General features: G+C 47.4%; 1 protein-coding gene across 2 annotated transcripts in view; it reads right to left on the bottom strand.

Moving 5' to 3' along the window:
• The window catches only part of Orb2 (cytoplasmic polyadenylation element-binding protein orb2), an 81,285-nt gene that overhangs the window by 7,485 nt on the left and 53,114 nt on the right, over positions 1-20,686 (bottom strand). The window contains exons 4-8 of one of the 2 annotated variants that reach the window (XR_013080023.1): positions 5,964-6,260; positions 5,326-5,438; positions 4,326-4,718; positions 4,132-4,242; positions 2,371-3,960 (exon numbers count right to left, since the gene is read on the bottom strand). Coding sequence is in view for 1 of the 2 variants with exons in the window: in XM_076769165.1 (XP_076625280.1) it covers positions 3,844-3,960; positions 4,132-4,242; positions 4,326-4,718; positions 5,326-5,438; positions 5,964-6,260 (1,031 nt within the window). In the remaining variant the exon portion in view is untranslated. Of the gene's footprint in view, positions 1-1,962; positions 3,961-4,131; positions 4,243-4,325; positions 4,719-5,325; positions 5,439-5,963; positions 6,261-20,686 lie in introns of those variants that run through there. The other variant, XM_076769165.1, reaches the window with a different exon arrangement.

The raw sequence follows: 20,686 nt of genomic DNA, 5'->3' as shown, positions 1-20,686 counted from the left end.
CTCGTTAATTATTTAGACTACGCGTTTACCCGCCCCCGTTAAACGTTCGCGAGTTATCTGCACGAATTCTGTACGAACGAAGGGACGGAGGGATGATCGTTAACGCGGCTTTTCACTCGACTCTCCCTTACTCTGGTGCGCATAGCTCGTACCTCGTGCGGTGCCTAGACGTCACCTAATCTACGGCGACAAGTATATACAAAAAAGAGTACCAAAAAAATAAATATATATATATATGTATGTATGTATATATATATATATATGTATATATAGATGTGGAGATTACTTTTGTTTGTCCATTCCTCGTTACACCAGACGTACGCAACGTATCTGTTGATCCGTGATCGCCTGTTCTACCAATTCGTACGTGTTTCTGTGTTTGTTTGCGTTGCGTGTGTCGTCGTTCAAAGAGTGACCAAGCTTGTGTCCCTTGTCGCGTGCGTGTATGGTTTTTCTACTGGTATGTGTGTGTGTGTGTGTGTTGCGTGTGTTTCTTTTGCTGAATGCGTACACGCGGAAGTGTGTCGTTAAAGAGTACTCGTCGTGCGAGATTAAACTACGAGAGATTATGGTTTCGATCGATGATGCTGCTACGTATAGAACACGTCCATCTATTAAGCGGAACACACAACGTTGCATACTAGGGTTTCCGTGCGTGTCGTTTCCTTCCGTTCCTCGATCGTCGCACTCGTCTCTCAATTCAAGCTATATTATAATATATACTTTTACTAATTATCGGATTACAAGAGGCAACGGATCGAGCGCAGAGTCGTGCACTTGGAAAAAAGAAAAAGTCGAACGATCGGTGGCTGGGAAGCGGCACGCCGGGAAGTTACCGTCGAGAAAAACCCGCTGGTTTTCCCTCGAAGAATAGAACCTGTAATAACATGTGTCTCGATCGAGGTGAGATTTCATTTGAACTACGTCGATTGCATCATTGCGTTTGATTATATACACCGAGCGAAGAAATTCGTTAGGATTAAGAAAGGGTGCATTCGACCGCCGCCATTTTACGCGCGTATCGTAACGGCAGAGGAGGGGCCAGTATGTACACTGAAGGGATTCATGCGGTTTTACTAACAGTCTAGTTTATAACTTGGCGCGAAAAGAATTTTTGCTCCTCGTACGCATTTCCAATCTTTCATCGGACGTATGACGAGCCAATTAACTACGACCTCGATCGCCGGCTCTTCGAGGACGTCGAGGATTTCTCCCTTTCATCCGTTTCGCGCGGTTCGAGAAGTCGAATCTTATTCCAAGTATACATATACATATACTTCCGCGAGAGAGATATTCACCGTTCGTTTTTCGAAGAAGGAACGTGCGGGCCTAGCTAGAGAAACGTACGTACGTAGAACCAGCGTTACGCTTCGGCCGTTATCGTGCCAATCGTTTCCGGATACGACACCGCAGGATCATTTACCAACGGTGTACTTATCGCGCGTACTTTTTTACGTTCTCGTATCCGCGACGCGTTAGTTAATTTTCTACTTTTGTTTCTTTTTTTGAAAACGAGCAGGACTGTCTTCGTACGACGGGAGCCCGAGGCCCGCATTTTCGCTTCTCTTTCCCCCCGAAACGACTCCCGTAAAAAGTCGCTCGCGCTGCTTTCAAGTATTGGCAGAGAATCCGGTACGGTTAGACAGACGCGACGTGCGAGAACACGCGATCGCGCGCTACGAAAATTCAACTATCGACTTTTTAAATATTCCATTTACGCTCCGTTACGTTGTGTTTTTATCCTCATCAACTTTTTCGTTCTCATTCGCTTTCACTCACTCACTCACTCACTCACTCACTCGCACTCTCTCTCTCTCTCTCTCTCTCTCTCTCTTTCTCCCCCACCCCCTGCTATGACTCTTTCCCCCTTTTCTTTAATTTTTCCTACGCTTCGCACTCGGATAAGTTAATTAGTAAAAAATCATATCTCTCTCTCTCTCACACACACACACACACACAATCTCTCTCTCTCTCTCTCTCTCTCTCTCAAATATTCCGTCTACGAGCGCGAATCGCGTTATCCACGCGATAAACGCATGTATAATATATATTTATATATAACGCACCTATGTAACATATTCAATAAGTCCTTAAGAGCTAAAGACTGTGATACAGAGAATTATCTAATACACAGCGGTTTGAAGCGTGGATGTTTTTCATTATCTATTCAACATTGAATCGCGAACGGTTCGCCTCCCGGATTCGCGTCTCTATTTTTCTATCACTCTCTTTCGCGTTTCTACCAGCGCTCGTCTCGACAACTCTTTTAACTCTTTCGATTGTTCTCTTTCTCTCCCTTTCTCCCGTTCTATCGATCTTTAAACCTCGCAGTTTCGCGTCGAATCAGGTACTCGCTATATATTTTCTTACCATTTCGTTTCTTTCGTGCATCTCGTGGCCGGAGCTCGCCCTTTCCGACGACGACCGACGGCCGCGTCGCGTTCTCCATCGACGAGCTTCGATCCTCTCACGATCGTCCACGGAAACGTAGGACGATCGACGAAAGGAAGAGACATCATCTTCCCCTGGTTCTTCGGTTTTCCTTCCTTGATCTTGGCTGTTCGAACAAAGGACAGCTGGCGATCAGGAGGAAGAAGAAAAGTCTGTGTTGCGCCGGTTTCGTCGACGAGGAACTCCTCTCTTCTCCGTTTGTCTCGGTGACTCGCTCGTACAAAAGGATCAGGCGATTATCGGACAACGGTGGTTCGTATCGTGCGGCTCTGCTCGTTGCCAAAGCACGTTCCTCGTGGTGGTCGGTGTTCGATAGACGAGGGACTCTGTCTGCCTTCGCCCGATGCGCCGCGAGAAAAAAATGAGACGAGCGAACGGGCAAGGAGAAGAGGAACTCGCGAATCTTTGCACTCGGCGATCGAACTCGACCCTCGGTGCTAGCAAATTCGTAACGATTCGGTAATTAAGATAAACTCGATCTTGGACAGACCGAGCGCGTTAATCAACGACCGACAGATAGTACGTATGAACGATCGATGTACCGAGAATCCATATCCGTTCTTTCTTCTTTCCGTTCGTTCTTCTCAACGACCACGACTTCTCGCAACATCCAACTCGCGGCCTCTTTTTCTTCCTTCGGCATTTGGTGGGTCGATCGGTCGGTCGGTTGGTCGGTTCGTTCGACAGCGAGGTCGACGAGTCTCCTCTGCCAATGACGAACGTTTCTTCTCTTTTTCATCTTAAACCGTGTATCGTTCAGGGTGTGCTCCGGATGCTGCGAGATCGGAGATCGAAGGTCAGCGCGACGCCGAGAGGATCGGCTGGTAGGTAACAGCGGGTGGTTTTCTTCGTCGAGTAACCGGTAAAAGTGTTAAAGTAGCAGTGGAGTTGAAGTAACTTGTAGTTGAATAGTAATTGTGGTAGTAGTGATAGAGTAGTAATAGTAGTAGCGATAATAGTGGTAGTAGTAGAATAGTGGTAGTACTGACGATCGAGTGGGTAATAGTAGTAGTAGTAGTAGTAGTAGTAGTAGTAGTAGTAGTAGTAGTAGTGGTAGTAGTAGTAGTAGTGGTAATAGTAGTAGTAGTAGTAGTAGTAGTAGTAGTAGTAGTAATAGTGGTGTCGGGCTGTGTGTTCCGGTAGGTAAGTAGTGATAAGGGTGAGACGGACTGTCGGACGGGCCGGGGAGTTGGGGTGTGTCGTGACTGGATGGAGGGTATTTCTTTTCGTTTTCGGAGACGGAGGGTGATGAGCACGGCCGGGGGTGGATGGAGATAGAGGCAGAGGCGGAGGTAGAGGTGGGTAAAGTGTCTCGTGGGGGATGGGGTGGTTTGTAGAAGTGGTAGTTAATTAGCTAGGGTTGCGAGATAATTAGGGACAACGCAGCTGGGGTTAACACCAGCGGTAAGGCACGGCTCGAGGCCGATCCGCACCCTCCTTTACCAGCGGCTTGTGGAATTCCCGACCTGGTCTAGAGTGAATCGTTGCCCAGCAATGCTCGCAGTAGTACTGAAACAAACAAATCACGAATCTATAGAGTGATTCGTTCCTTTGGTATTTAACCCTCGGATGCTCGAGCCAGGGCGAAAAGTTCGAATGCGGTAGAAAAATGATCCGACATTCGACATTAAAAAAAGAAAAAGAAAGTAGCGAACAACGACGAGAAAAAGGGCTATTTACCTGCAAGCAGGTAACGTTGGCGCAGAAGAACGGCGCGAATTTACCTCCGCAACGTTGTCCCTGACATTCGTCGCACATTTGATCGTCCAGAACGTATGGTTTCACTTCGACCTTGGTAACGAAATATACCGTTAAAAACGATAATCCGGTTGCATGGAATGGATGGAACTCGCGGTCGATCGAGGAAAACTTACTCTTTTGTCAATGTCGCCGTGCTGCAGTTGGACGAATCTAGCCGATATGGCAGCTATGTAGCTTTGCTGATTACTGAAGGCGACCCTGCCGGCTCCTTTGGGATACTTGAGCTCAGGATCGGTGTCGATGCCTGCGTAACAGACGCCGCCGTAAAGCCGATCCATAATCATCGCCAGCTCCACGGCTTTCAATGGTCGCGGTACACCGCCCACGAACACGGTCTTCCGCGGATCCAGCGGCATCGATGCGTCCAATACAAAGTCCGCGTCGCTCAATCGCCATGGTCGGATCTGTACCGGCTTGTCTTTGGTCGTCGGTGAACTTACGCAGAGATACAGTTTCTCCTCGTCTTGAATACACGCGTCGATCAACTGCTGCACAGACGCTTCGTCCTGCGTGCGAAACAAGTCTGCCATGAATCTCTGACACGATCTATTCACGCGGGCTATTAGACAGTCCGAAAATAATCTCGAGTCAGACAATATTTACAGTCCATACGAGCACTTTCGTTTACGGTCTGCTCGTAACGCTGCCGAACGCTCTGCATAAATGGGACGATACCGAATTAGTCGGTCGCGTGACAGGATCCGATTTCAAGACAATCATGTATTCGATGCATATTCCCGAGTTCTGAACTAACGTGAAAACGAGCCAGAGTTATCTGGAACGATTTAACTTTGAAAATTAATACACGATTGCTTTCGAGTAGTGATCTTTTCACACTGCAGACCGATTCGATAGCAATTTCTAGCGCAACGGTTGACGAAATCGGACACATCGTAATGCATATTTCGCAGCAATAAGTAGACCTAGTCTCGGACGATATTCGAGATAGTCACGGAACGTAACGTTACTTTCGTTTCCGTTCGATTGCTTTCACTGAAAATAGGAAACGCGTATGATGTTAATGCGTTCGTTCGTAACCCGTGCCTGTTTTATTCGCGGATCCATCCTTTATCATTTAAAGCGAGTCGTGTGAGAAACGAGTTTCTAAATTACCTGGAAAAGCAGGAAAGCGTAGCCCTTTGGTGGAAAGTAGGATTTGCTCTCCGCTTTATGGGGCCAATCGACGACTAACGATCCAAAACGACGAAAACTGGCTTTGATTTCTTCTGCAATAAAACAATTACAGCCGGGCGTGAGTAAAAATCGAACGGGACGGTTTCGGACGCAGTCGTTAACGAGACATCCTACGTTTCCGAAACATTGTGCTGGGAGAAAATGTGAAAGCGAACCAGGAGAGAGAGAGTTTGAAACGACACGAAAATTGCGACACATTGCAAAAGCGTAGAAATTCGAACACAGGACGCGTTAAATTGGAACCGTAGATTCCGGACGATTAGAGAATATGCCGGATCGCGAACGATGAAAATTATTTTGCATCGGTCGCAGCTCGTTTAAAGTTAATCAGGAGTTTAGATTTTGTACGTCAACGTCGCCGAGCTCGTAACCTACGGTGTAAATACAATCAACAAGCTGTAATTTATGCAGGGAAACCTGAATGAATATACATATATTGTAAGATAAGTTTAGTGGTAAAATTAAAAGATATCGAATAGATTGTTTTAAGTATTCCTATTAATTAATGAAAAAATTGGTGAGATAAACGAGTAAACGAAAGAAGAAAGCGAATGTACCCTCGTCGATGTCTGGTGGCAATCCGCCGACAAACACTTTCCTAGAAAAGCGTTCTCCGGTCTCGCTACCCTGGCTGTGAGGACTGCTCCGACTCGGCGACGAAAGCGGTGCAGCCTGGGAGGCAGTTATGCCACCCCCGACGCCAACGCCGACACCGACGCCGACGCCGACACCGACGCCAACTCCGACACCGACACCCACGCCAACGCCAACGCCGTCCAATTGATTCGGTGCGTTCGGATCCTCCAGCAGGGTTCCGCTCTGTTCCTCGAGACTCGGGAAGAACGGCGATTTACCTGGAACCAAACAATTTTACACGTTAAATCTCGATAAATGGGCAATTATTTATGAATACGTTGAGTCACGACTCGATAAAATATGACGGGTTTTCTGGTAAAACGTGTATTCAGAAAACGAGCAACGGCCAACGGCGTTAGCGGAAATGTAACGTACGCTCGAAAGTCGAGCCTTTGGCCCTCGGGCGGAACAAGGAAATCGCAAAGTGATTCATAATCAAGCAACGACGAGTTCGTTAGCTTCGGGTTAGGAAGAGAATGGTTAGGGCAGAAACGACGCCACGTTTCGTAAAGTTCAGTGGTTCGAGTTGTCAAAAACTTACTGTATCGTCTCCTAATGGGAAATCTCGCTCTTCTGATAAACGTCGCCATTCCTGGCAAATCTTTGTTGCGATACGAACTCAAAGAAACTCGGAGTCGCGTGAACGTAACTGTTTGTTTCTTGCTGTCGTTAAGAGAAAACAGAAAACGAACAAGACATGCCAACACAACCGAGCGGAAACGGTCGACGTTGGTTTTGCGAAACAGTCGAATTCGAGCCTTGCGACGCTCACGTTTTCTCGCTCCAACCGTGAACGCGATAAATTTACATTTCAATTATGTATATTAAAAATAAAATAAAATAAAAGTAAAAGTTACAAAGGAATATGGACTCGATTGATCGCATTTTCTTACGGGGGTTCCTTTTCTAGAAAGCTCTTCGATTCAGGTGGTAGATATTCGACCATTTTCTATTTATGCAAATGGGAATTCGCGCGGCTCGATGCGCATGGTTGTGTATTCTCGTCGGAGATTTCGTTTAATTTTGCAAATTCGCGTGGCAGGAATGAATCGGTTTCGTCCCTCGATGAAATAAGCAGGCGAGAGCGGTGCTAGGGAGTATGGAAACTGCTCGATGGGAAACCGTCGAGTCGAGGGCGAGGACGACGATGACGCGCGCGTTCGATTCGATTGTTACGGCAGGGGAAGGAAGAGCCAGCGACGGGAATCGGGCCATTTATGTCGGTCGCGGTCTCTCACCGTGAAATGGATTCGGAATATCCTATCGGAGATGATCGTCGCTGAATCGCCACGAGCATCGAGCGTTTCGGATTCTAGCGAATCGAATCGTCGCGTCGGTAATTTTGTGTTTGTTCGTCGAATTACCTGGTAGGAAAGTGGACGCCGCGATACTAAAAATTTGCGAATTCGGGAAAAGTCGGGAAAATTCGGTATCGAAATATGATTATTTTAAAGAAGAAATCGATGCCCCTTTCCCATCGAGCTCCTCGATTATACGTTCCTAAATTATACCCGGATCGAGAAAATACCTTCTGTAAATGATACGCGTTCGTCGTAAACGCGATAAGAAATTTAGGAATTATCTTTATCGCGGTTTTATAACATCTCCGCGATAGAAAGAATTCCAACTGCCTAAGATACAAAGTCGAAAGATAAATTTTCTAAACGCATCGACACTTTCAACCTGATTACGTAACGACCACCAAATCGTTCGTTCGTTCGTTCCTTTTCGAGCAACGAATTTCCACTGCACCCGACGACGTTTCTTAGAATATTATTTCCTCAAGATACCCTTTCTACGTGAAAGCAAGCTGCGTACCACCTTCGCTCCCCCGACTACCCGTTCGATTTTGCCTGCTGGCGGTGCACTATCGATTACTCGACCGGGTCCTCGAGCCTCGAACAGCTCCTGGTTCGCGATTTCCCATCAATCACTGCGTGCGCGCGCCTAACTTTCCCGGAGGTCTCGATCGTAAACGATTTACGACGCTCGATCGAAAACCAGACCTTGGACGTTGTTCGATCACTCGTTGTTCGAACAACCATTTAGGAGGCACGAATCTGTCACCAAGACAAATTCTATTTCTTCGAATTTTCAAATATTTCACAAATAGTTTCGATATTCTCGTTCGCCGTCCGAAAATATGTAAATAGACAGAATACATCTGCTAAGGAGCAAAGTGTGCTCGGAGATGCGTAATTAGATCGAAACCAAGTCGTGGATTAACGAGGAGAGCACGTCGTTATTTTGCGCCTGGCGACGATTGGGTTGTCGACTCCGAACCACTCTCTCAGCCGTGTCGTTTATTTTTAGGGCAAACCGGGGAGGTAATGTCGCAATATAGGTCGCGTCAATACTCGACGTTACATTTGCCGTCGTTGATTCGATCGCGTTTCTAGAAACGGACGTACCTCGAGAAAAACTCGTTTACTCGGTTGGCGACCAAAGTATCGCGAATCTTGTTTATCTTTGCGTTCCTACGCGTAGATCGACCTGTCGTTTCGCGATAATTGTCGATATCTTATCTCCTCGTGCTTATTATTGCTGCAACTGAACGCGGTGACTCATCGTAATCGACCTCTCGAATAATTTCGAAACCGTTCGTTATATTATTATTTATCTACTAGCCCTAAAAATTATTTTATCGAACGTATCTCGCTAAATATGGCTGTCGTTCCATTTTGGTTCGATCACTGGCGCGTTTTTCCTTTACGAAACTGATCGCGAACGAAACGCGATGAAATGCATAAAACTCGCGACCGTGATTACGAAAGAGCAACGTCGCGGAAGGGAACGAATGAAATGCAGGCTAATAAACGGACGAGCGTTAAGACCGTCAGGTTTACTGGCTGAGAATTTCCATTGTCCTCTGTTTCGTCGTTCATCCGGTTGGATTGCCGTATTCGGCCAACAAAAGAAGCACACGCACGTTAACGCCGAAGAACGATACATTCTTGCGCTAACGAATGCACGCAGAGAACGTGGACGTCTTATAATTAGACCAAGAAAGCGATTCTGTGACGACTATCTTCCCGATCGGAATGCACGCACATTTATGCCGGAAACCTTCAAACATCGATCCTCTTATCGAGATCGTTGAACAATATTTCTAGAAGACCACGAAGCTGCTTTCCAAGATGACGGACCAAGCTGAGTCCTTGTTTTCCGATGCAATACGAGTTACATAAACAGAACGTGTCTCGATAAACTCCTTTATTATATTTATTTTATTTGGATTTCGTTGACTATCGCAATGGTGATGGGGATTAGACGTCGCGAGCGTTGGACGATAATCGGTGCTTGCGTTTTCCTCGTTGGAAAACGGGGACTTGGAGGGCGGCGAAAAATACCGTGGTTTAAAACGAGCGTTAGTTTTACGGCATTTGCGCAACGGAGCACGAAGCTGCCCTAGGTGCGCTGTAAATCGATACGTGGCCGAGGGAGGAAACTACGGGGAGAAAACCGAGCAAAGATACCAGGATTAAGAGTCTCGAACGGAATCCCGTTTCTACCAGCACGTGCGCCGAGTTCAAGTCGAGGCGAAGATGGACGATCAAGAACATGGAAACCGTGGAAAAAAGGAGAAAGAGGAGGAAGAGGAACAACCTTTCTCGTTGTTTCTCGATTCGTGTGGCATTATTGACCGATTTTCCAGGCGGACGAGCATGGAAGGCCTTACCCTGGTTTCGATCAAAGTTAACGTCGAGCGTTTAGCGGATGATTGACGAGCAATCGAGGCCAGGCCCAGGGACTAAAACCTCCTAATCGATACGAGCACGGCGTGTGCCAGCCATGCTTCGCGTCGATGGAACTTTAGATGATCCCGTAATTTCAGCACCCCTGGGATACGCGCGTATCAAATCTCCTTTCGATTGTTAAACTATATCTTCGAAAACTAAAGGGGGATCGATCGGTTAAATAAACAATTATTATTATTTGTTAGGTCGTGTGATAGCTAGCGGGCATTTCAGTCTGCCGCGCGATGCTATTACACGCGTAAAGGGCGAAATTCGTAGAAAGGGGAGAGAGAAGAAGAAGCGGGAGCAAACCCAGGGACGATGCGGGCCGATAGGTTGCTCGGAGAAGGTCTGCCGCCACCCCCGAGCAGGGGAAGCACCTCGAGGCTTAATCACGATTCGACAGGTTCCCCGGCCCTTTGCAACGATCGGTTGCCGGCCGCTGCGCTGCGCTGCCCGGGCCGAATAAGTCGGTGCATGCGTGATCGTGGCACCAGAATAAACTCGAGTCACGAAACGCGAACGCAAGGGTTCCAGGGATCGACGGGGGGCACCGGCACCGACACCGACACCGACACCGACACCGACACCGACACCGACACGTATAATAATCTGCACCGGATAATCGCACCTTTATTGCCAGGGAGCCGGGAGCCGGGAGCCGGGAACCAGTGCTCGCGCTTGCATTTCGGGGAACGCGACGGGACGAGCCTTTCGGCCAAAATTATTTAACACTTTCCCCACGCCGCACAGCCCCAACCAACGTGGCTGACTCACCGCCGCCTCCTGCGTCAGCGTCGCTTCCTTTTGCATAGCTCGTGCTCATCCGCGTCGTTTCACGTTACACACACCCGTAGACTAATCGAGAACGGCTTTGGCCGCGCGAGGGAAGCGTCTGCGTCACCATCCATTTATTTCCGTTCTAATTATTTCTCCGTTTATTCCTCCGAACGATATTCCACCTTCGTTTCCAATAAACCAGCCCTCCAAAATTTCGTAGCTGACATTTGTGCCAACTACCTCTGTCGCGTTAGAAATTTATTGCTCGCCAAGCGTAACAATTCGAGAGAAATTCGAAAAAAGAGATTTTTAAAGACAACGGGCCATTACTAAAACAAAAGTTTCTTCCCACAAACGTGTTTTATACGCGAGATTTATCGAGTTACCTTAATGGAAGCTTCTCAGCGACTGAAAGCCGCTCGACCAGGAGTAACCGCGATATTTTAAATCGTTTCCAGAACGCCCACTTTGACCGTGACGTTTGCGAATCGAAACAAAGATTGGCGAAACTCCGAGAGAATCCCTCCGTTTAGATCGTCAACGCCTAACGAAGATTTCCACGCGCGACCTCGCATCACACGCGTGACATTAAGATGCGCCCTAAAGATTTCTCGTAAATTTTTATAATTTATGGCTATTCGTTTACACGCGACGAGACTGCCGCGAATCGTCGCCGTTTGCCAGCTACCGGTACACAAAACTTGGCTATTGTTACAAGAGCCTGACATCGCGAGGTAATGGACAAAATGGAATCGGAGAATATTTTATCGTAACATATCCATCGTTATCTCGATTTCGTCGACAATTTTTATCGACCAGCGTATAAAGCATTAACGAGAGTCAAAGGTCAGAGATATTTTTAGCAACGACCCGGTGCCAGGATTTCTCCCTTTCGAATGGATCGTTGCTCGGCTAAGGGACACACTGTTGTCGTCTGTCTCTGGTTGGGCTTTGCCGAAAAAAACCGAGGACTAAAGTCGATTCGGGTCTCGAGCGGACGAAAGACTGCGGTGTTTTCGTTTCACCGCTCGGCGACAGTTATGGAACATCCCTCTAACGTGCGTCGGCACTGCCGCTAGGAGGTTGCACGGATCAATATTACAGGTAGCTCTGGCTCCCCGCGTGCCCATGCCGCCCCTCTCCAGCTACGCTATCCTTTGTCGCCCACCCCTCAGACACCCAGCGATATCTTGGCACGCGTGCATGCGATTTTACGTCGGTGCGCGTCACTATTTTACACCACCGTAAACAACAGCCGCTACCCTTCTTGCATTATGGAGTCTTTGCGCCTAGATGACGGGGAGGACTGGTCACGGGGCAATCGTAAACGTCAGATCCACCATCGAGGCTCAAAATGGTTTCTTTTACAACGATTACCCATTTTCGGTAAGTACGGTTTATCGTTTCGGTACACCGCGATGGATCGTTTGCGTTACCCCTTAAACTTTCCTTTACGTTACGATAACACAAGGTCGCGATCAAATTTTCGTCAGTAAAAATTAGTACGTGCGGGGTCGCGCGCAGACCAAGGACACGTGCATCGCGTCGGACGTATAATTTTCGATGCATGGAACGAAGCAACTTTTTCTTCGTACTGTACGGGCGGGTAAAGTCGAGCAGGTAGCTGATACGGGCTGTTGGCTGATACGTGGGTGTATCGCCAAACGGCTGATAGCATTATGCGCGCAAGCCTCGGATAGGGGCCGTGGATATACGTCACGAACACGTGCTACCGCATACTTGTATGCGAGTGAAACTCTGCGGACCTGGATTCTAAGCGCGCGATACTCGTTTCGCTTTATATCGGACAACATCTCTCTACGCTTTTAAACGTTGAATTCGCTCGTAAACTAGCTTAGCTCGTCCGAATATTTCTGTAAAACAAGTTTCCCCGACTCTGCTATAAATTTTTGCGCTACGAAACCGCAAATCCGAACGGAGCAGAGGCAGCGTTCGATTCTTTCCGTCGACGTTGAGGGGTTGTCGCGACGCTACGCCATCGAGATTCGACTCTGCAACAATGCATCGTATCAATGAGCCCGAGCGTGTGTACCAGGCTTAAAAAAGGATTTCCTACACGATTACGAACTGGCCTTTTTTCTGCGTGGGAAGTTTGTCCTCGCGCTTTTTTTGCGTGGGCAGAGTCTCCTCCCGTTTTTCTGTATCAGCACTTTTTCTATTACGTGCGCCGTTGGATGACCAGCTTTCCTTCCTCCGTAAACATCGTGTTCATTCCAACGATCACTTTGCTCGTTATGCGTTACCGTTCGTACAAAGCCTCTCTCTCTCAATCGTATAAATAATAATCAGGTTATTCGAAATTCTAATATTAATTTCTTCGATAGTAGTATAGAAAATATCAGATTTTTATTTCTATCGAGTCGGAAGTCGCCAGTGGGAATCGGAAAAGAGAAAAGGCCGAAATGGGGGGAAAAGTGGGGCAAACTGTAACGTTAGAAGGAAAGTTATCGATTGAAAAAATGAATGCAGGGAACGCCTGTTGTCTTTGTCGGCTGTGCAGAAGGTTCCTTCGTAAAGCGCGACACGGTTGAATGTCAGAGACTGTCGCGCCACTGGGAGGGAGGGGCGACTTACGGTCCAATAAGGCTACGAAAAAACATGTTTTTCTTGTTTCGCGGGCATATCGTGGCTTACGAAATGCCCTGTATTCGCGTAAACGCGCCGAAAAGAAACGCGTGCAGGAGTAGATCGAGGTGAATGCCCTTTTCGAACCACCCCCTTCCTTCCCTGTCGAGAGGCACCCTTACTGGCGCATCGTGTTTTTCTAGCGTCGATGGTTCGTGTGCCATTCCGTTTCCCTCTCTTTCTGGCCACGCAACTGATCACGCAACCGTGTCCGTGCGAGTCCAGCAACACGGAATTCTGATAAAGCGTCGCACAACGCCACGACGCTGCTGCTTCGCCGAGAAGCCCGATAGAGGAATCGGGGGCCGAGATTTCACGCAGAAACCACGGCGAAAGCTGCCAAGCCCGAAATAACGCGTTACAAGCTGCGTCACACGCTCGGTATTTTTGCTTTCGGATGGAAACTTTCGTGACCTCGCGTCACCAGACACCTACTGGAACTACGGAGTCTACTTTTCTTCCACGATTTTCATGTTGCGCTTGCGACAACTACGATGCCAAGCAGAACCGAGGACCTTGGACGAATCGTGTGCGACTATTTACGCGCAATATGGTACGCTTCACCCTGTTTGCTTGTGCGGTGGCACGAGCGCAAACCAATAACAGCTTCCTCCCCAGAGTCTCCACCCTCGCGTCGAACCGTCGGTCCATAAGTTGGTTAATAAGTGGAGCCGCGTTGTTCCGCGCCATCCGTTGCCCGACGCGTTGCGTTGCGTTGCCTTCTCGTTACGTAATTGCGTTTACAACGAGGCCAGTCTCTGGCCTCGAGAACTCCGATCGAACCACCGTATCGGCCGATTAACGCGTTTAACGCTGAGCCGAGAAAATTCGATGACTTTGTTACGAGTTAATTAGATTTTGCCGACGTTCGTCGTAGGATCGAAAAGAAACGTAATTGAAAGGGACCGACGAGATTCGTTAAAAATGTCATTTTAACGAATTATTACTAATATTAATAAATTACAAGTACCAATTTCTCCTAATGTAAGTTAATTACCATCGGTATAGACTAATGAAAATAGGGGCTAGAGAACAGATGGCGCGTTCGATAGGACGAACGCAACGATGAAATTGTCGGACCTAACCCAGACTCGAGGAATGATTTTCCTTTGTTTTTGCCACGAGCAGAACTATGATCACGTCCACGCTGTCAGCCAACAAGACCGATCGTCTTATCCTCGAGCCAATCACCGAGCTAATGCATAATAAATTACGGTAGCCGAGTGGAACGCGATGCTTTTCCGCGTGGTCGAACGTGAACTTTCGACGAACGTGATAAAAATAGAAATTTTCCTTTACGGGGGCACCCTCGGCGACGCTCGACGGGCTAACTGGACACCGCGCCGCGCCGCGCCGCGCCGCCGCTTAATTTGGGGACCGTAGATAGAGGGCTGATGGTGAGAAAGGGACAGTTGGTCACGCGACTTTTTACGACCGATATGCAAATGTCGGGCAACATTTGTGCGATAAACGCGCCCCCCAACTCCCTGTTATGCCGCTACGATTTTCCTTTCCGATACGAACCTCATAAATTTCGAAACGTCGCGCCAGCCATCCTTGTTCGCTTCGACACCAAACTCGGATCGTTTCCCGTTTCTCCCTGGATTTCGTTAGTTTTCCCATTCTCGATTGATTTTATTACGTTCGATTAAATTAAATTCGAGATAAAATCTCGTCCATACGTACCTACGTTGATTGCAAGCAAAAAGGTAATATTGTGTTTAAATGGTCCCAGCTTGGCTACACAGTCACCTTTTTTTTAAGGGTTCGCGACCCTAACGCATGTTGTACAAATTTAGTTAGTAGCCGAAACGATCATAGATAGAGAGAGTCTATACACTTGTTATTCTTTAAGTTTGCTACTCAAAGTTATTTAAATATTTTCTCTTGTGCGTTACGAAAAGAGAAGCAACGAACGAATCAATCTTTTCCTCGGTTCGAGCGCAATGAGAAATGGTAGCCGAGACACGGCGTAGCGCGGCGCGGCGCGGCGGAGGTACAGAAGCTCGGCCACTAATCCAATTTGAAGAGTAAAAGGGGAAAAGCCGGTTACGTAGGAAGAGGAGGATTTATCGTAATAATCGGCCATTGTTGAGGGAATATAATGAATGTTGTCTCATGGACGATGCCGGCCATTCTTCTCTCATGACGTTCTTCCTGTCCTGCACTCCCGTGAATTCCCCGCTACGATTTACCCGGTGTCTCCTTACTACGGCGGCTGATTTAATTTTAGATAAAGCTCAAGGGATTGACTTTCTCGTCAAAGACTCCGGGTCGACGTCCATCTCGGGTCTACTAGACGATGTTTTTTCGATGACGTAGAGATTCGTAATTGAGAAATTCGTAAATTGCGTCCGCATCGGATAGAGAAAGACTCAATTTCGCTGCTGAATCTCCTTTACCGTTTCCGCTTTAAAGGGAATTTCATTTATTTATCTGACGCGATAATCGTTAAAGTTAAGTTACGAACGACGAATCGTAAACAACCGTGATTTCTGTTTATCGAAATCGACGAAATTTCAAACAGAGAAAGCATTAGAAGCAAAATAAAATGAAAGCAAGTTGTTTCAGGCGCATCGAAAACGTCAACGAAAGCGAATATTATTGGCACATCGATACCATCCCAAGACCGTATACGGAAGGATTTGATCAAAACTTGATCGCGATAAAAGCATTCTAGAAGGATTCATTTTGAACTTTCTCTCCATATATCGTTATTTAAATTTGTACGATGTTTACACCGACTTTGCAACACGAGCTCGTATCGACGTCAGCTGTCGCTCGTGAATCACAATTAACGATGAAATAGGAACCTTACCGAATCGTATTTTACGTATACCGAATCTTGCGATGAGTTTGCTGCCCGAGGATGCCAGCGCGTTCGCAAAGATGAACGTCGACCAGGTATTACGTATGTACATCGAAACGTTTAATCGAGTTTTCGAGAAAATAATTCTCGGCAAATTGTAGGGCGATTAGAAAAAGTAATTCTGTTTCGTTTCTTTGCACGTTCCGCGAGTCGAGAAAGACTAACTCGGCACGAAGAGAAATATGTCAAGAAAAATGATAGAAAATAAGTATGGAAGAAAAAGAAAGAGACTAGGAAAGTTAGGAGACCGGCTCAGCCGGAGTTACAATAAAAATTGGAAAAGAATAAAACCCGTCGAGGCACGCGCCTTGCACCCAGCTCGTTAAACGGACAAACATGCCACGGTCGATTAATCGATCGACCGATCGACGAACGCATAGACAACTTGGCACTTTCGCGTTTCGACGCGACGAAAGGAATTTAGACAAGTTCGTGGATCGTTTTTCACCCTTGTTGCGCACTCTTTTTAATTATTTTCACGTATTCGGTAAAAGAAAAGTGTTGGGAATAATTAGCATTTTGTTCGTATCCTTTCCACTATTTTTCGCTGTTACTCGTCGACTAGATTAACAAATATAGGGTTTGCTCGACGCTTCGGATAGAGATCTTTATCCGAGGAAAGATTTATAGACGCGCGTAACCGTTGATCCGTTGATCCAAAGGAAGAAAACTGGTCCTCGATAGATTCTTCTTGCACGAATGTGTTTCATTACGTAAGGATGCCGGCGTTGAATATTGGAATCGGTAGGAAAGTAGCGAAGACGCGTTAATTACTAAGAAGAGAACTGTATCAATTAACGAGCCCCGTGGAGAAATATTGGAATCGGCAGAATGACACAAGAGCGGCAATGGCTGTCGACGATAATGGTAATCAGGGGAAAGCAGCAATTAAAACGTTACCGGAGGTGCGACGTTTTCGTCAGCTTTTTCATTTTTCCCAGCCAGCCGACTGTCTAGCCCACCCGCCGCTCCTTTCGACCACCCCCACTCCCTTCCGGTCTTTCCGTTTGCGAGCGAAACTTATAAAAATTCGTAATTATGGGCTTATTAACGACTTAGAAAATCCTGTAAATTAACGAGCGCGCGTCTCAAGAGCCACAGCGCGTCTACGACAGCCCTTCTGCGTCCTTCTCGTCCCACCGACCTCGACGAGTTGCCTCTCCGCCTCTCCAACTTCCGACCCGCGCGTCTCCCTGGCACCCTCAACCCCGGAGCCGTTCGCCAACCCCTTACGCCACGATCTAACCACCGAGAGAGAGAGAGAGAGAGAGAGGGAGAGAGAAAAAAATAGAAAGAGGACGGCGCGGCGCGGCGCGGAGCAGAGCGAGACACGTCAACTGTGAAATTGCTCGAGCCATGGATACGTAGAAACGTCGCGTCGGGGAATGCGTCTGCGGATGCACGTTTCCGAGTTTGCGTACACCCGAGACCCGTTAAGGGTAACGAACTTAGATAAAATTAGGTGCGAGGAAAAAGTGAAAGCCCTTGTCGCGTTACGAGGCTACAAGCACGCTGATACTAAACTATCTCGAGCGAGTCGAATTCTCTTTGTAAGTTTATTGGGTATTTCGCCAGCAGACGGTACAAAAACGTCTCGCTTCATTTTCCACTTATTCTTTCACGTATATACGAGTACTCTCAGTCTGGAAAAGAAAATCGTTTCGAGTTTATCAAAGAATATCGACGCAAGTGGCACGAGGCATCGATTAAAGAGCGAAATCAGTGTCTCCGAGTTCGGAGAAACGTCGCTGGACCGAGAAGGGGAGGCTGGTTTTCCTTTATTTACACCTAATTTCATTCATTATCCCTCCAAGCGTCGCTTCCCGCTCCCTTTGCTCGTCTTGGTCCACGTCAGGGGCGTTGCATCTTTTACGCGTTTAGTATCCCCTGTTCTCGTCGTCTCCCTTTTTAGCCCGCAATCCCCCTACAAAAGAGTCCGTGAAACGGACGATGCTTACTGGTGCAAGAAATTCAAATTTCGTGCGATCAAAGAATTTTGCTCGGCAACTTGGTCCCTCGAACGATCCTGTTTTATTTATGCTGGCCTTCCGTTCCATTCGCCACACCCCTGATGCAACCATTACGCGATAATTGATCGAGCTCTTTTACCGGGAAAAACTTGAAAAAATGTGCGCTTAAACGACCAGACGGAAACGACTTTCAAACGAGAGATTACAAGGATGATTCGGAAGGTGGAATAATTCTCGTTTCGTATTATTTTTAAGAATAAAAATAGACATTCGCGTTACTTGGATGTTCAAGTTTGATATTCGAACAACCAACCATGGAATCTACAGCGACGCGACGATTCTAGTATAAAGAAAGGGAATCCACAACGCGCTACACTCCTGACCTTTTAAAAGTCTTGTGCAAGCGAAACTGTGGGGCGTCTCGCGTGCTTTCGACGTGGTTGCATCTCGAATCGGATCGAGCAAAGAGGGAGCTAGAAGAACAGCCGACATTTACAGCAATACCGACATTAAGAGCACACGGGATCAATGTCTCGATATAATTTATTCGAAAACTGTTTGATTCGCGAAACGTTGCAAGGTTTTCGGTTGCGACTACCTTCTACAACCATATACCAAGAATGCGAGGGATTTGCCGAAAGTTTCGCGTGTTCGCCTCGTAGCAGAGAAGGCATTGTCGCTTCTCCGTTTTTGCGTCGACCGCGAACGCGAAAGTGCTCTTAATACGAGGCACGTCTCGTAACGCGTTAAGGCAGGTCTTGAAAACAGGTATCCCCGGTCTCCATCTGTTTCTTTCTCACCTTCTGTTTCACCTTCTTCTCCCGGCATTTCGCGATACGGTTAAAATCCGATCGGGACGTTCGAGCCGTACGAAACCGAACAAGTAATCGCGTTAAGCGGTCACGGTTTGCATTCTACTTTTGAGACTATGTTCCGCATATTCTATATTCGGAATTTATTCGTTTAAAAAGAGAAGGTGCACGATAAGTTTGCGAGAATTGTTCAATTTTGAAAAACGCAGAGGTTTCGAGGTGTATTTTTCTTGTTGTTGGACCGTCGTGGATCACGCACTTGGTGCGAGGAGCGTGCAAACAGCTCGGTTGGGTATACCGTTACACCGTGGTATCGATTCGAACCGATCGAATTACGAGAACGGAGTTTGCTTCTCGCTTACTATCCTTCGATACATTAGATCGCGCGATACGAGTAGCAGCGGAACGAGACAAGCGAGAACGAGAACCAGGGACACGCGATTACTCCACTCGGGTCGCACGATTTTTCAAACATTTACGCGACAAAATCCCCCTTTGGTTCGTGCTCGAAACCGGTCACATTCGTCGCTTTATAACTTTACATCTTTGTACATTCTTAACAACTTGTACAAATGATAAAACGTGAAACGCGCGCGCTTGTGCCAGACCATACCATTATCCTAATTGGGATCTACGTTCTAGGAGCAATCAGGTTTTAAATTCATAGAAAAACCGTTCCTCGAAGTTCGTTCCCAAACGAAGGCGCGAAACAATGGCTCTCGTTCTGTATTTGTCTCGGGTGTGACTCAGCGACCGACAAAAATCCAGGTGAATGCGAACGGATTGACGCGCGAGCACGCAAGATTCATTGTGCGGCTACACCTGTTTCCATTCTTACACGGGATTTCCACGGCGAGGCACAGTTGCTCGTAATGCTAGTTTCACAAGCGTTATCAAGGTCCGTGGAGCGGCAGGGGGTCCTAGCAGTTTACGGTTAAGGAGCGATTCAGAGGCGAGAGACACAGAAACTCGCGACGACGTGGCGTGGCGTGGCGTGGCGTGGCGTGACGTGGCGTAGCAGGAACAATTGGGAAAGAGAGCACGTGCTCTCATGAGCGGCCAGTCACGCGTCGCCTGGTCACGTTATACCAGATGCCAGTTTTAGGCCCTGTTATATACCCCTCTCGGGGAGAAGTAGCTCGCGAACCGCATAGGATCCGTGGCAATTACGCTACGGTCCGATAAGCTCCGTTACGATAATCGTTCATTTTAATTGGCCGGAGAATCGGCCTTGAGGAGAACGGGTTACTCGCGAGTATCTTGCGAAACACAGAGACGCGACAATAATTGAACGCCTCGCTCGGATGTCACCTGTCCACTTTTCAACGAATCTCTTTCGACTCGCTTCTCGATAGAGCTACATTCGATGGCAGAAAACCTTAATCGTGCCGCCTCGTTCTATTCCAATTCAAACTTTCCAACACGTCCAGTCGTTCACCGATCCTCTCGTACGCGTTCGTTGAGATTCTTTACCGCTCTTTCTTAACGACTCGCAATCTATTGTATAACTAAATCGAAAGTTGTCGATCGTCCATCTTTTCACCGAACAGAACTCGAATCTCTGGCGTGGAAAAACAACGTGACAACGATCGATATAATATCGTCGGAACGGGAAAAGTAAACGTCCAATGCAGATAAGGCGTCGACAAATTGCTTTCAACGGGGTTTACACGTTCCAACGAGCAGGAATATTTATCCTGGACATCGACGGCGCGAAACTTTGCCAAGGATACTAGAAATGTGGGACAAGGAAAACTATGCGCCTTGGCTCTGATGCGCGTTTCACAGCGTCCGCTCGAAGCTCCAACGTCCATCCGCCCGGTCAGGTCG

Source organism: Colletes latitarsis, chromosome 7, assembly GCF_051014445.1.
Source record: "Colletes latitarsis isolate SP2378_abdomen chromosome 7, iyColLati1, whole genome shotgun sequence".
Lineage (NCBI taxonomy): Eukaryota > Metazoa > Arthropoda > Insecta > Hymenoptera > Colletidae > Colletes > Colletes latitarsis.
This window is presented reverse-complemented; position numbering and strand designations above follow the sequence as displayed.